This window comes from Lepus europaeus, chromosome 10, assembly GCF_033115175.1.
Source record: "Lepus europaeus isolate LE1 chromosome 10, mLepTim1.pri, whole genome shotgun sequence".
In the NCBI taxonomy this organism is placed as follows: Eukaryota; Metazoa; Chordata; class Mammalia; order Lagomorpha; family Leporidae; genus Lepus; species Lepus europaeus.
Window position 1 is genome coordinate 119,979,530 of NC_084836.1, and position 15,771 is coordinate 119,995,300.

The 15,771-nt window shown below is 48.7% G+C and overlaps 1 protein-coding gene across 1 annotated transcript; it reads right to left on the reverse strand.

Moving 5' to 3' along the window:
- Positions 1-3,980: 3,980 nt before the first annotated feature.
- CBLN4 (cerebellin 4 precursor) lies at positions 3,981-10,497 on the reverse strand. The gene is made up of 3 exons (XM_062202400.1): positions 10,207-10,497; positions 7,194-7,310; positions 3,981-5,054 (listed from the first exon to the last, which is right to left on the reverse strand). The coding sequence occupies exons 1-3, from the start codon at positions 10,495-10,497 to the stop codon at positions 4,857-4,859; spliced, it is 606 nt and encodes a 201-aa protein (XP_062058384.1). The 3' UTR covers positions 3,981-4,856.
- Between the last annotated feature and the right edge of the window lie 5,274 nt (positions 10,498-15,771).

Genomic DNA, 15,771 nt, shown 5'->3' on the forward strand with positions numbered 1-15,771 from the left:
AATAAGTAGGAACCTCCCTAAGGGTTTTCTTTTTTCACGGCACAGCCACTTTTCCATGGGTGACTTACCTGCATTGTCACGCGCAGGTCTCCCACACCTTTTCTCTGGCCGTGTCTTCCTGCAGTCCTGCCTCTTCGAACACTGGCCAGACGCCCTTGAGCCTGTCCCTCACAGAACGGCAGTGTCGTGCTCACCCCCCACCCACCATTGAAGCCTGGAGCTAACTGCCCCCTCGCTGAGTCTGAGGGAAGCAAACAGGAGCACAGGTGTTCCTGGGGTCAGCCAAGGAAAATGCCCTGCACCTGTGTGGGTTTGGGGACCGCCAGGGGCTATGTTACAGCGCAGCTGCCCGAAGCCCAGGGCAGGTGATTCTGATGCAGGTGCGTTTTGGGTTTTACCTAAACATGGAGCTTCATATACTTTATGGTGCGTAAGAATCATGAGGGTGTGAGGAGCAGGGATTCTGAACCCACAGGTATGGGGTGAGTCCAGACTCCATGTGGGTTTCTAACAAGCCCTCCGCAGACCACACCGAGAGCAACAAGGCTTTGAGGAAGGGTGCTGCAAGTCCTCACTGTGGCACGCGGGGGACCCCAGGTCAGCAGCATCGACATCACCCGGGAGCCGGGTCCGGCCTGAGACCTGCAGATGGTTCCTAAGCACATCGTTGGTGACGCTGACAAGAGAATTCAGGGTCAAATTCAGAAAGTCATTTTCAGCCAGAAAGGTCAGAGGCAGCCAAAAAAAAAAAATCATTTTTTGACTCAGATATTTGAAATCCACATTAAAGCCAGGCTGACATCAAAGGAGGGGCAGTAACGAACCTGTTTAGAAGCCAACTTCTTAAATCTCAACCCCTCTCTACCAAGGGAAATGATTGACGTCTGGGGTTCGGCTTTGTCCACTCCACAGCTCTAAACGTGAACGGTTGTCATAAGCCTTCACCTCTCTGTTTTCGTCACTTCCTATGGTCATTCGGTCCATCAATTTGAGGACCTTGCTGCACCCACTGGACTGTTCCCGTTCAGGGACAGGGTTTGGGTGGCACAGGTGGATTAACACAAGTCCAGCAGCCTCCATTGGAAGGTAAAGCAGGACCACGCTTCTGGACCTCCCCTGCCCCTTGGGAAGAAGACCCCAGTCCCATCTGATGGTCAGGGAGACACGAGAAAGATGTCACTGCTTCTATAAACTCAGTACTTGCAAAGCATCTGACACACAATAAGCATAATTTAATCTACGTTAATTAAAAATATGTATTTCAAGATTGAAAGCAGTAACTTGCTTTAAAAAAAAAAGTGAAGGCAACTGAAAACATGAAGCTATCCCGGTTGTCAAAACTCAGAAAGGGGGAAACAACCAAAATATGAATAAATAAAAACATAAATGTAATTAAACAAGGCCTGCCTGGATCTGGGCTCGTGGGGAGCCCCTGACGAGCAGTCAGTATCAGGGAGATCCCGTGTGCAAGCTCTTTGTTCCCTTCTGTTTGGTTTTCGTGGACTTGCCTCAAAGACACTGCTTGCTACAGACAATTGCTTGCATTTGGTGATCAATAGATCAAGGAACAGTCAAAAGAGATAGGGGCCATGCTAGGAAGAGGTGTTGGCGTTGATGAATGTAGACAGGGCTGATGCAAATACCCTGTTCAATTTGCATTTTTGTGAACCTGGCAATTTCTGAAAACTATTTTCAAGTCATCGAATACGAGGAGAGCATCTGGCTCCATTTCTAGAAATACTTCTGACAATACTGCATCCTGCTCATCAACCTAACCCACTCAGACTCAATTTTCTTCGCTTCCTCCTGCCAATCCTAACATCCTCCCACAGTCCTACTTGCTGCTTTGCCCACGATAGGACTGGAAATTGCAGTCACCACAGTGCCCTTGGTTGAGCTCCTTCTGTGTTCCAGGCAGTTCACGTCTTCTGAGTCCCTACAGTTGACTATTGTTCATAAACAACATAGTGAAAACCCAGAGAGGTGACAAAACCTGCCCAAGGTCACAGAGTTAGCAAATGAACATTGTGGGATTGCGCCCTGCAGCTGCTGAAAATCCATGCTCTCTGGCCGAATCTTCTATCCTCTGGCTTGTTCTCTCACTCCAGTCTTACCTTTCTGGCCACTGTGTTTGGGGTAGCTCTGAATTCCCTCAACCTAGTTCAGGAGTACCGAAGGCTCTCATTCTAACCTCGTCTCCACCTGAATACAGGGTTGCAGATCCCTCCCATTTTTGATAACCACAATCTCAGTGCCTTTGAGACAATTTTAAATAGACTTTTGCATTCCAAAACTAGAGCTTAGGAATTAAATCCAAGCGCTTTGCCAATGTTCTTTGATGTTTTGAAGAACCAAGAAAAATAAGGGCAAGCCCCAAAGGATGGCCACAGCATGTTTATAAAAGACATTTTTCATGGATCCATTTGTTAATCGTCTTTCTGGATCCCATCATAGGTGCCCACTGGCAGGTCCAGTACTCTTGGGCCATTCTGTGAAAACAAGAGTTTAGCAGTATATTCATCCAAGTAGAATCCACTCGACTGCAACGTGTAGACACCTAGTCCGAACACAAAGAACCAAGGGGAAGCCCATGCTAGAGCATGCACATTTGCAGAGGACCCTACACGTACTTAGATGAAGGTGCCTTGACAGTTTCCCTGTGCAATGCCATCTTTTTTACACTGAAAAATCACAACATACCCTAGCTGACAGGGAGCAGTTTGCATTGAGGATCCATCGCCAACATCTCCAGGTAACTCTCCCTGGTGCTGAAGGAGTACTTTTCATGGTGATTACTAACACCTGAACTGGGAGTGCTGCCTTCAAGTATCTACTTGGAACACCCACCTCACTGCAAATGACTACAAAAGGGTCCCTCCAAATGTTGTTTCAGCTGAACAGAGCTTGAAATGGAGCCAAATCTGTAAACAAGATGTGTGTAGAAACAGTTCCTCCTAAAAAGAAACTGAGATCTTCTATTTGTCTTCAGTGTGGAGAAAAGGGCAGGACTTTTCCCCAAAGTCTATAGTTTGAAAATACTGGTCTCCTTACTCACAACCACTCGTATGTATGTATGACTGTGCACCCTCATGAGATCTGGAGGGATCTTTTTGAATTTCCTAACTCCTTTTGAAAGAAGGGTTTAGTGCTGGCATTGTGGCATAATGGGTTAAGCCACCACCTGCAATACTGGCATCCCATATGGGCACCAGTTTGAGTCCCGGCTGCTCCACTTCTGATCCAGCTCCCTGCTAATGCACCTGGAAAGGCAGCAGAAGATGGCCCAAGTCCTTGGGCCCCTGCACACACATGGGAGACCCAATTGAAGCTCCTGGCTTCTGGCTTCTGCCTGGCACAGCCCTGACAATTGCAGCCATTTGGGGAGTGAACTAGCAGATGGAAGATCTCTGTCTCTCTGTCTTCCCCTCCCCCTATCAACTCTGCCTTCCAAATAAATGAAATAAATAAACATTTTTAAAAAGAAAGAAAGGTTTTCTCTTACTAAACTGATTCTTTTTTGGCAAGTTTAAAACTCTTGGATTTGGACAGATTAAACACAATGAAGATCTTCTATACTAACTAATCTGAGGACATTACCAGGAAATTCGGAAAGCTTTTCTTGAACTCCAGATTAAGATAAGAAGTGAGAAGAAAGAAGGAAGGGTGAGGGAAAAAGAGGAAGGAAGAGGAACTGAGTCGTGTACAGTTTATATTTCCAAAACCCAAAGGACAAAACAATTCAACTAACATATGTTAACCTTTATTCTGTAACAGACATAAGTAATTTTATGAACTCTTGTGACCAATACAAAAGACAAAATAAAATATTGCACTAAACTTAGATATGGGATATTTGTACTGAATATTAGCTAAACAGATAAATATATACAATTTAAGGAGTTAAGGCAAAACCAGATGATGCTTCAAACACAACAGAAGGTTTGAAAAATAGATATAATTAAAAACAAGGGTATCCCATCTCCAGTTAATAAAGTGGTCATGTCTAAGGAAAAAAATCCCTTAGGTTTTTAATAAAGTGGTTATTATCAATCATGTTAATTAAAGTTGAGCAATAAAGTATAAGATTTCCCATAGAGGAGAGCCGTTTTGCCGAGGTTTGGGGATTGAGCGCTTAGAATTCGGGTAAGCAACTTTCTCCTTGTCAGATTTATGATCTATTCTTCCTATTAGAAAATACAATTTGGAAAATATGACTCTTTCACATTTATAATTAAAATACAACTAAGAAGCTTTTTTTTTTTTTTTTTTAAGGGAAGCCATGTTGGTGATCTCAAGGAACCATGTCAGGGAGGCCATTGAGAAAACACAACACCAGTCACCAAGAAACTGCCAGTTCCCTCCGGAGAACAGAACAAAGTAACCTCAAAGGAAGAAAAACAGGGGTAATCAATACATCAACACAGCATACAGTTCTTTGGCAGTTATCACACTAATCACCGGTTGAAGTCAAAACTTGAAAGTTTCCAAATGCTTCCTTGCCAGTCTTTTAAAAATAACTAAATAAACAAAAATTCCACATCAGCAACAAATTCATGAATTCCAGGAAATTAAATTCAGAGTAAAGTCGGCAGGCAGCTTTTGACTGTTACATGGAAGCATAGATAGGTTTTATCTGCTTTGAGTCCCGATCCAAGTATACTGAAAAGCACACACACACAAAAATAATCTGTGGAACTTTGTGTTGGTTCGGACAGGTCTAGAATCCGTATAGAGAATCCATGTTCACCCACGAGAAACCAAAAAAGGACGTCAATCCAAGGATGAAGCAATGATCTTCCAGTAACTCAGGGGTGGGCTGCCCCTCACCAGGACAAACACCATGGAGAGGCCGCATTCTAGAGGGGGAACACCAGAAAGCCAGAGAACGTGGAATACTGCCAGCCTCCAACCAGATTACCTTTCTCCAGTTTCAGGTAGACCTTATCCTCTTTGTCTAGGTACAGGAGGACCCCATTGGTGGCAGCTTCACGAGTAACGTCCTTGTCCCCAGCAAAGGCAGATATTACCGGCTTTCCGTTTAACATTAGGTTAACCTAGGAGAAGAAAGACATCACCAAGAAGCTCCTTTGTAAGCGAAAACATTCACTGGGGATAATAATGAGTGTGTAAGATGACAGCGCTTGTGAAATGCCTGCACATTTAGAACGGGCATCCCTTTCCTTCCGAATAAATCAACCGCGAGGGATCAGACTTTGCATGTATATTGAAATAATGTTGTTTCAAATTTCTCTCATTGGAATTTCCTTAAATTCCATCAAAGGAATATTATCCATGAACGGCATCATAGCCATGTGAAAACTGGCTTCCTCTCGGCACACAGATTAAGCTCAGTACTTTGTTCACATCTTCATTCAACAGCAATATTTCAGTAATGAAGCAGGCTTGTGGCCTCCCAGCCCATTAGTGAAAACAAACCCAGTGGCCACTGGCCTCATACACCCGGATACAATCAGTTCTACCAACGTCCTTCTACTTACAAGAAGCACAGTGCTGAAAATCATTTGAGATAATGGAATATGGGCATGCTTTGATTTACTTTTCTGTTTTCCCTGAGAAGAAATGTATATTTAAAAGTATAATCACCATGGCAATTGATGATTTTAATGATGGATAATTAGCAAAAAAAATCAACTCAAAATTTTAACTTTTTTTCCATACCATAATTTTGATGACACTGTGTCAAATACTATAGACATCTCAAAATATAGGGGGGACGTGGACAATTTTCCATATAAGTAAATCTAGTCACTAACCATTCACTCTTCTCAAGTTAAAATAGTAGTGAATAAGTTAAATCTGAAATTGGCCAATCTGTACTTTCACTAGGATATGGGGAGGTGGTGGAGGAGTGTGTAGGGTGGACATCAGACACAATGCAAATATGGAACAGGTGAGAAGAAGCTACTTTGGAATGCCACAGCCAGGCACGGGTTAGCACATCTGAGTGTACAGGGACTAGCTCCACTGCTCCCTGTAGGGTAAGAGCAAACTCACTATCTTAGGGAGCGCAACATCAAATATATTTTAAGCTGAGATTGTAGTTGGTAAGACGTCTCTAGCATCAGGGTACCAAGAAAAACTAAAGCATAACCACAGCACATCCTGTTTACAAAAAAGTATTTTGAGGGGAGGGCATCTGGGGAGCAGTGTAGACTCCACTCAGGATGCTCACTGCCCTTATCATAGTGCCTGGGTTCAAGCCCTGGGTCCGCTCCCAATTCTAGCTTCCTGTTACTGTGTACCCTAGGACACAGCAGGAGATGCTCGAGTAGTGGCCCTGCCACCACATGGGAGACCTCAACTGACTTCTCAGCTCCTGGGAAAGTGGGGAGCGAACAGCAAACAGAGGTCTCTATTTTCTCTGCTCCACAAACAAAGTATAACTTTTTAAAAATATATATATGCAAAGCTATCAAATAGTTGTTCCTTCATATATCTATTTTTTTTTATTTTTATTTTTTTGTTTATCTGAGAAACAGAGATATAGAACTCTTATCTGGTGGTTTACTCTCCAAGTTCCTGCATGGTCAGGTCTAGGCTGAGCACAAAGCCAGGAGTAGAGAACTCAACCCAGGTCTCCCATGTGAGTGGCAATGACCCACTGCACCCCAGGGTGCATATTAGGAAACAGCTGAAGTCAGTAGCTGGACCATGGACTTGAACCCAGGAACTCCAACACGGGATGCAGGCATCCTAGCAACTAAGCTAAATATCTATCATAGACTTATTCTTACTGCTCAACTGTGTCTCATGATTTTTTTAAATAACAAATTTGTTTTACTTAGTTAGTATGCACTAGGAAAGCTCTGCTGGTCTTGTGGGTTTTTAATCTTACAAATTCAAATGATTTTTGCACATGGATTAAATCTTACAAATTCAAATGATTTTTGCACATGGATTAAATGAGGTTTTTGTGCCTAAATATCTACCAAGTTACAGTTTCTAAATGTAGGTAGTTATTAAGGTAATAACTTCAGTAGTTTATTTTTCTACATGCTTTTTTGTTACATGCCTTAATGATGATATAAAGAAGAGAATTGGAAGTTAAATGTTTTCAAAATAAACCACAAAGATGGCTGTTTACTTTCACAATGAAAACACATCTTTGGATACATTCTTAAATATGCGACCACCAAAGATAAACACGCTTGTTCAAGGGGTAGGATACATACCTGAATGGTCTGACTCTGGTAGACTTTAATCACGTGAAAGCTGAAACTGTAGATTCCTTTCCTTGGTGCTACAAAGACAGACTCCAGTGTGAAAAAATTACCCACATTAACTAGGATCTACAAATAAAAATAATAAATTGCCATAAATTATTACAATGTTCTCTTCTGTAAGCAAAGTGTATCTTTCTTCCCTCTCTCCCTCCCTTCCTTCTTTCTATCCCTCTTTGCACTTTCTTTCTAACTTAATAACTAAGAAACCATAGAGAATAAAACATTTAGTTCTATTTCTTTCCCCTTAAATGACTTGGAAAGTGAACTTTTATACTAGAAGATTCTTTGTCTTTTAAAAATTATAGGGAAGATAAAGTAACTGCTTTGTATTCATACTTCAACTCCCAGCAGGACTCAGTGGCTCTGGGCACACCTAGGTGACGTGTTAAAGGCTTATAAATATTAGCTTTCCCTTGAGAGTCAGATAAAAAGGCATCCGCTAAGTATTTACATTCCCACCGTGTGCAAGGCTTCCCATGTCCTGAGGCGACGGCTCCAGCCAGCCAATCAGCACCTGCAGGCTCTCTGCAGCCATCCCTGGACATATCACTCAGAGCATAGGTTACCCCCTCTACCTTGGGACATAAGCCATGACATGGGACAGTTGGGGTACAAAGTGGTACAGCTGCCTGGTCCTGCCCTGAGCCCCTGCCAACCCTCTTCCAAGATCCATGGCCACTTTTTTTCATTCCTGTGCCATCCGCACCTTGATCACATATTTTTTGCAAAGAATCAGCCCTCCTGGCTGCCATGGAGTAGAGCATAAATGAAGACGGGGCCTTGAAATGGGTGGCCTTTTGTGGTCCACTCTAGCACTATCCATCATCCTCCTATCAATCATCTGTTCTTTATTCAAGGGTCAAAAGGAAAACTGAAATCAGGCACCGCTTCAAATAAATAAATAACAACAACACATTTTGTATTCCAAGATGTTCAGCACGGTTCTCCTGGTGATGAAATTAACTATGAATTTCAATAAGTGACCTCTTGGGCTAAATTTGCAAAGTCACATAAGTTCTTTCTTATAAGAAGAATAGAGTGTGTGGGAGGAGAATAAAATAACTAGCATTTCTTTCCTTACTCTCCAAGAAATATGCCTGTAAATGGCATCCAGAAAAACCCAATGACCCTATAATGATGTATTCCCCATGTGTCCTTGGCTATCTGTTACCATGTCTCTGAAACACTGTCTTCTTTTTCACTAGCAATACGTTTCCAAAGCTCCTGGGTAGTTTCATAAAATCATACTGCCACCTCCGAGTGCGTCAGAACGTGGAGACAGCCAGGTAGGTGTGCCAGGCTCACACCTGCTTTAAAACGCATGTGTGTGTGAGGTTTTATTCTGAGTCCACCTTCTTCCCTGCACACAGCAGAGCCCTCTCCCCTGACCTGATGGCGGGCGGCCTTTCAACAAGTCACCAGCTGCCCATAATCCCCAACAGAGGCTTCCCCAAGGATTCTTTTTCCCAAAGCACATTTAAAATAATCCGAAGCACTCAGCGGGGACTTTCTGATTCACAGACATGTACCCATAATTCATTAGCCATGATGGAAATGGAGGATTAGTGTTGGCTACACATAAAGCTGTGACGCTCCACTGTAATGGGAGCATCCAGGCACATCAGCATTGATAACTAAATGTGTCTTGTTGTCTCTGAGCGGCACGGCTCCCTGAGCAAAAGAAGCAACACCTCTCCTTTCCTAATTGACAGAAAGGTCACCGTAAGAATCGCCTGGTGCTGAGGATCCTGTGAGGGCTACGCTACTTCAGCCTTTAATGAATGCCTTGAAACACAACCCAGGGATGGTGCTCGACTTCATTTCCATCAACATGGGAAACACTGCACCAAAACCCAAATGGGATTACTTAATTCTTTTAAAATTGCGGCTATTCAAGAGTAAGCCGAGAGAGAGAGAGAGAGAGAGAGAGAGAGAGAGAGAGAGAGAGTCGCTGTGGCCAACTGGAGAGGGCATTGCTTAGGAAAAATTAAGTCCGCAACACAACTGTCCCCTCCCGCCTTCCCGGCACACGCTGCACCGCCACCCACCCCGTGCTCCCGCACACTGTGGTTCTGCAGACGGTGGTGGTGAGCTGTGACTTTGGAATTTCAAAGGCGCTGGGCGCTGCTGGGTTTGAAATTAAAACTCCAGAGTCCGTTTCCTCCCTTCAGACTCCTCGCTGAAGCTACGCTGGTGTCCTGGGGTTCCCCATACATCAGACCACCGAGCACCACCAAGTCGCTTTCGGCAGTTCCTCCCCCGTTCCCCTACCCTCAGCCTCAAAGTCTTGTTTCTCCCCAGCAGTTTGCAATTCTCTGAAGACAGGCGCCCAGCACGGAAGAACCAGCTCCCCGGCGCTTCCCCACGGGAGCGCAGTGCGGTTGCCCAATTCATTTTCGCCTCCTCCCCGGCAACTTTTCTCCAAGTCCCAGAGAAGGGTTCCCCTCTCTCTACCTGGCGGCAGCCCCAGGAGGCCGGTCCCGGGCCGTCGCCCTCTGGGCCACCTGCCGGATCTCTACAGAGTGGAGCCGGAGCTGTCCCGGCGGAGGCGCTCCTCCACTCGGGACCACGGCGCAAACGTTCATCCCGCGACCGCGGGGACCACAAGGAACCGCCTCGGTTCCGCGGGAGGCAGCGCTCCTGCCAGGAGACTGCCAAGTGCAGGGACCAGGGTCCCAGGTCCCTGAAGCACCTGCTGACCTGTTGCTGCTACACTTGTCCTGAGCTCCCGCTGCCCGCCTCCGCTCGCCGAGCCTCTCGCCCACCGCCCCAGCCAGCATCCTCCTTTAGAGGGGCCCCGGTTTAGGGGACAAAGTTCCAGACGCAGACCTGTTGGGGAAGCCGGTGACCAAATGAGTCCCCGGGGCGGCGACTAGAGCGGCTTAGCCCATCAGGCAGCCCCGACCCGAGGTGCCCGGACGCCGCCCACCCCCTCGGAGTCCCGCGTCCCTCCGGGTCTGACCTGATCGAAGTAAATGATGCGCGTCTTGTTGCTCATCTCGGACGGCTCGTGGTTGGTGCTCCGCACCGCCGAAAAGGCGACCTTGGAGTTGGCCGCGCGGACCGATATCCCCAGAGGGGACGAGGAAGAGCCCTTGGCGTCCGTGGCCGGGTTCGAGTCGCACACCACCAGACACTTGCCCTCCAGCACGATGGGCTCCGTGTCGTTCTGCGCCCGGACCGGCAGCCCAGGCAGCGCGAGCACCAGCAGCACGGCCGGCACCACGGACAGCGCCCGGCGCGCGGAGCCCATGGTGGCCGCCGGGCAGCCGCAGCCGGCTGGCGCCTCTGCGAGCCCGCGCCGCCTCCTTCCCGGAGATCCCAGATCGGGAAGACGCCGGCGGCTAGATGGACGGCGCTGCAGGAACGGCGGCGGCGGCGCGCGCACTCCCACCGATGCCGCGGTCTGAAGTCAAAGTCTCCGCTCGAGCTCTCTCGCCGGCTCTGGTACCTTTGTCCTTTAAGGAGCTCATGCAGAACCCCCTACCCTACCCTCCTCCGCCCAAGAAGCAGCGCTGCCTGGAGCCCCTGCCCCCGCCCTGGATCCTAGACACCTGAAAGTCACCAAGCGCTCACCTTCACACCTCAGGGGAGAAAACACAGCATCCTCACCCCCAGAGCCAGGCACCCCCCACCCCAGGCGAGCCACGGAGCGGGAGACACAGAGCGGACTCCCGGAGAAACCGCGAGGGTGGCGGGTGCCGAGCGGTGCGGGTGTCGCTCCTGGTCGCGTCCGGCTTGCGGCGGGGCTGAATCACAGAGGCCGAAGGTGTTCCCGGGACGGAGAAGAACGCGAGGCTGTGTTCATGGCCAGGACGCCAGCGATTTCCGCTTTCGCGTGGTCAGAAATTTCCCCCAAAGCCTGGTGTCACACGCACGCGGGCAGGTAGGCAGCGGCCATCCAGGTCGCCAGCAGCCAAAGTACAAATTCGAGGGATCGGTTCCAGGGCGCCGGGCGCAGTGCGCAGGGCGGCTCGGCCGCCGCCCCCACCCCCACCCCACCCCTGCCTGGCCGCACGCCCCAGGCCCCTTCGCACAACTTTCCCGGCGCTGCCGGCAGAGCGCCGAGCCCGCACACGCGCGCTGTTTATTGGAGAGCAGCGTCCAGCTGGGCTTGGCCTACTGCTCAGCCCGCGGGACTCCGGGAAAAAAAAGGGAGAAGGCGTCTGGTGACCCCAGCTGAGACGCTCCTGCCTGGCGTTTAAGGCACCCCGGAGCGAGTGGGGCGCGCAGCACTGCTGGGCGGTGAGGTTCGCGGCCACCCAGCCGCCAGAGAGCGCGCGGCACGGAGAGCGTGTGGCCAGAGAGCGGCGCCCACAGCCCTGCGCTTGCTCCAGCTCGGCGCCTGCTCGCCCCCTCCTCGGTCCAGGCCGGCGAAGCGGGCAGCGCCTTCCCTCGCCCCTCCCCAGCGCGGGACTCGCAGCCGAGCGCCCTCGGAGCGGAGCGCGGCGCCGCCAGCCGGAGTTGCGGAGATGGATCCGCCGCAGCGGATGCGCGCGGTGCGCTGCTGGCAACCTGGGGACCTGCGGGCGTTCCGACCGCGCCTGGAGTGTTGCAAGTCCCCCAGAGCCCGCCGGCCTGGAGCGCGCCAGAGTCCGCGGGGGCGGCCGGGAGGAGCTGCCGGAGTCCTGCCTTCCGCTCCGGGAGGATGCGCCTCCGAAGCCGCAGGGGCGCGCCCTCGCACTCCCGGGCGAATCCGCCCCAAGCAAGGCCAGGGCAAGAGTGGGAGAGAGTTAACTCTGCCAGGACGGATTCTCTGAAACCGGACCCCTGTAACAACACCAATCGCGCCCCCTGAAAACCCGGCCCCCTCTCCCCTGTGGATGCACCCCCACCCCGGACCGTGCCAGCCCCCCTGCCATCTCGGCCTCTGATTGGCGAGGTGCCTTCCTCTTCCACAGCCCGGGGCAGCCCGGGGAGGGGCGGGGGCTTCTCTCTGTGACCAGAGGCGCGAACTTGGCCAAGTCACTAGCCCTGAGCGAGGGGGCGCCGCTTGCGAACTAACGACCCCTGTCTGCTTTCCAGTTCTGCGACGTGGGCTCCTCCGGTCCCAAGTTCCTTCTTGACTGGCAGTTGTCAGAGGGCAGGCGCCATGTCCTAAAGCGAAAGAGCGTCCCACCAGCCGCTCGCAGCTCCTGGAGCCATGGGGACGGAATCTTGACCGGAGAGATGTTTGTTGAGCGATGGCCTTGCATGAATGACGACCCCCCTCCAAGAGGCCTTTCTCATTAGCCTTTCCAGGACTGAAGCCAGAGGCGCAGCTACGCTCTGGTCGCTCCGTGGGTCCTTTCAAGAGGGCCCAGTGCTGAGCCTTAAACCCCGCCCTGGGGCCCTGGGAGTCCAGTTGTCCGCAGTAGAGGTGCCCCTGCTGTTGGATCATTCCCCCCCCCCATCGTATAATCGTGCAAATAAAAAGTGGATTCTTGACACCATAGCGGCCTGCAGGTTCTGCTGTAGGGGAGCCACCCCCAGCTTGAGCTGGCAGGGACTGGCCTCAGGCTCTTTGTCACTCATCCACCTAAGCTATAACCAAAGCGAGTGAGCTGGTGCCAGCTACTCCCCCTGAGCCACACAGCTTTGCCCCAGAACCCTCTCTGCCCTCTCTGATCCCCACCCCCACCCCCCAGCCCTGACCACCGCGTGCTGGTAACACCTGCAGTGCTCTCTCATTCCCCGCTGTCTTCTGAGAGCAGGTGTTCACTCCAACTTGGCTGCTCCTTTTCTCCTGTAGGATTAAGAGCTCTCTGGCTTCCTTGTCCAGAACAGCTATTTGGTAGCATGAACTTGGGATGTTCGATTTCAAGCCAGAAGGAGTTTGAGAAAAGAGCTCTGTTGGCTGTCTTCCCCACCACCCTGACAGATTCTCTCTGAATCTTTTTCTTCTCCAGGCACTTGCTTCCAGCAGTAACTCAGATTAAAGACATTTCTTCCCTTTCTCCTCTTCCCCTCACCAAAAGTATTCATTTGTAGCCCCCAAAATCTAGTGGCGTGACCATACTAAGAATTCAGTAATTGATGGAGGAATGACTGGATGCTATTTATCAGTCATTCACCTTATAACATAAACTGGTTTAAATGGGTCTCTCAGTAGAATTTAAATTCAAATCCTCTTGGGTAAATTGGGATGAAAGTCTTGGTTCCTTACTAAAAGATTTTCTGCTAGTTTGAGGAATCTGAAGATGTGGAACATGACATTTTCCATGGACTCCCGCTAAGAGAAGCTATTTCGTACTGTCAATCCCACAGCCCTCTTTTTCCCACCACAGTTGATTGAACAGGGACAGCTCCAGGTTCTAGAACTGTCAATCCATGTGATACCAGAAGTCCAAGACTTGCATGGCCCAGCTTGGCCAGATGAGTTGGGGCTGCCCGATTCTCTCTCTCTCTTTCTCTCTCTCTCGGATCAGAATCAGACACCAGGGTGGCTTCCAGGGAGCACTAGTGCTACAGAAGCGAGGTCTGCAGTTTCCCAGCTGGCACGGCCATTTAGGAGGAGTATGATGGAAGAATGGAGGACCAACCACAGTGGAGGCAGAAGCCGATTCTGAGGACTCAGCACTTCAGAGAAAGGGAGGGGGAAGGGCTAATCTCCATTTCCCAGTTCCTGCTCTCAGGTGGTCCATCAACCCTTCTTCCCATGTGAGGTTTCTGGAGATTCTCTTCTGCTCTTTCAATAAAGCCCATGTTGCTTGAGCTAATTTTACTAAACCACTGTTCCTTGCCTTCCATAATCCTCCTTAGAGGAATGTTCCAGAAATTTCTACCATGAAAGGCCATGTATTTCCTGACAAAAGACATTAACACACCCAAATTCCTGCCTCTGGGAAAGGTTTTCCTGGCATTTTGGAGAAGGGGCCGTACCTACTCCCCCAGAAAAACAACCAGGATCAAGTGCAAGTTTCTCTTCAGCCCTAACACAGATCTGCTTTTTTTTTTTTTCTTTTTCCAATTGAAAATATGTACCTAGACGTGACCTACAGGTTTCCTTTTCTGAGATTCCTATGATGTATTTGATCCACAAGATACTTTTTTTACTATTAGATATGACATCATTTTTTTGCAGTTGGGTTAAACTTTATAGAAAATTGGAATCTGAACTGATCCTGCGTAGAGAAGCTATTCCTGTGGTCAGTGAATTCAGTGACTGCTCAGCCAACCATCCCAAAGCAAGCTTCAAGGAAGCCCAAGACAGCAAGGGTCGTGAGTAACATTTTATGTCTGAAGAAAGTGTCTCAGCTCTGAGGGCCTCAGCAGGGTTGAGTGAAACATGACAGTGGGTATCACGAAGCAGAGGCAGCCACAGGTCGGGGTGCAGAAGGTGGAAAAGGAGAGAGTGGGCATTGAGGCTCACGTCAGGCCCGGACAGGGGTGCACGGCGCTGTCTGTCCTTTAGTCACTATAGTGAGAGTTACCAACCCAGGAAAGTGTTCTTCAAGGAAGTGTAAATGGCTGAAGAACTCTTTGTGAGTTCTGGAAAGCTCCAGAGCTGAGTGAACCTGCATGGCCTCCTCGTGGAGACGGCCAAATGACAGACATGTTTTATATGAAGATGGTATTGTGGGGAAAACTTGATGGATCATTTTTTAACATTTTAATTGGTTTTAGAAATGAAAAACTGAAACAGTTCCTCCGCATCTTCTGGGCCCACTAGATGCCCGTCTGAGACATAAGCAGGCAGCAAGACTTTCCCTTCAGGGTTTTGGGCAGATTTTGACTCCCCTCATGGGTCTTCCCATAATACCTTGTGTTTGCCACAGTCCTTATATTTATCACAATTTTTAAAATGTGATGATTTTTATATTTTCCATTGTCTATTGACTTTTTAGGAGCAAAATTTAGCAAAGAGTAGGTACACATAAATAAGTTAATAAAAATAAGTATACCAAATTAAGTAACTTATCATTGCTCTTATTTCTCATAGGGGAAATTATATATATATATATATATATATATATATATATATAACGTATATATAGTGATGTATGTATGATAGGAAAAGTAATATGCTTTCAGAAATTTGAGGGGGCTTCAAATACTTACTTCCTAAGAATGAAAGACTGATAAAGCACAAAAGGGATTTATTGGAAGGATTATGTGCTCCAGAGTCCAACAGCAGAGCTGAGCCTTGGAACTGCAGTGAAATCTTGAGAATAACCCCAAATATGGCCTCTCTCTCTCCCCTGTCTCTTTGAAACAGCTGTGCTACTCTTTTGCTCACTGCAATCTACCTTTCTTTGAGGCTCATGTGATAGAAAATCAAAACTGAAAGTCCCAAACTCCACTTACTGAAGATCCATCCATCCAAAGGATGCCTCAAAATCCCACAGAACAGATTCATTTCTCTACCTGGCTCAGGGTTCCCAACCCTAACTCAACCACCTCACCCAGGGAAGAAGAAATATAGTATGTCCAAAACTGATCCCCCAACAGTGAGGTGAATAGAAAATCAGGGGGCCAGCCCTGTGGTGTAGGAGGTAGAGCCACCACCTGCAGTGCCCGCATCCCATGTGGGCACTGGTCCGAATCC

Bases quoted from the DNA above. Each gene is read 5' to 3' on its own strand.
- CBLN4 (XM_062202400.1), bottom strand. From the start codon at position 10,497: ATGGGCTCCGCGCGCCGGGCGCTGTCCGTGGTGCCGGCCGTGCTGCTG. The intron at 7,311-10,206 runs GTCAGACCCGGA...TTTTATTTGTAG, and splicing joins GCATCATTTACTTCGATCAG to ATCCTAGTTAATGTGGGTAA. The intron at 5,055-7,193 runs GTATGTATCCTA...TTCTTCTCCTAG, and splicing joins ACCAGAGTCAGACCATTCAG to GTTAACCTAATGTTAAACGG.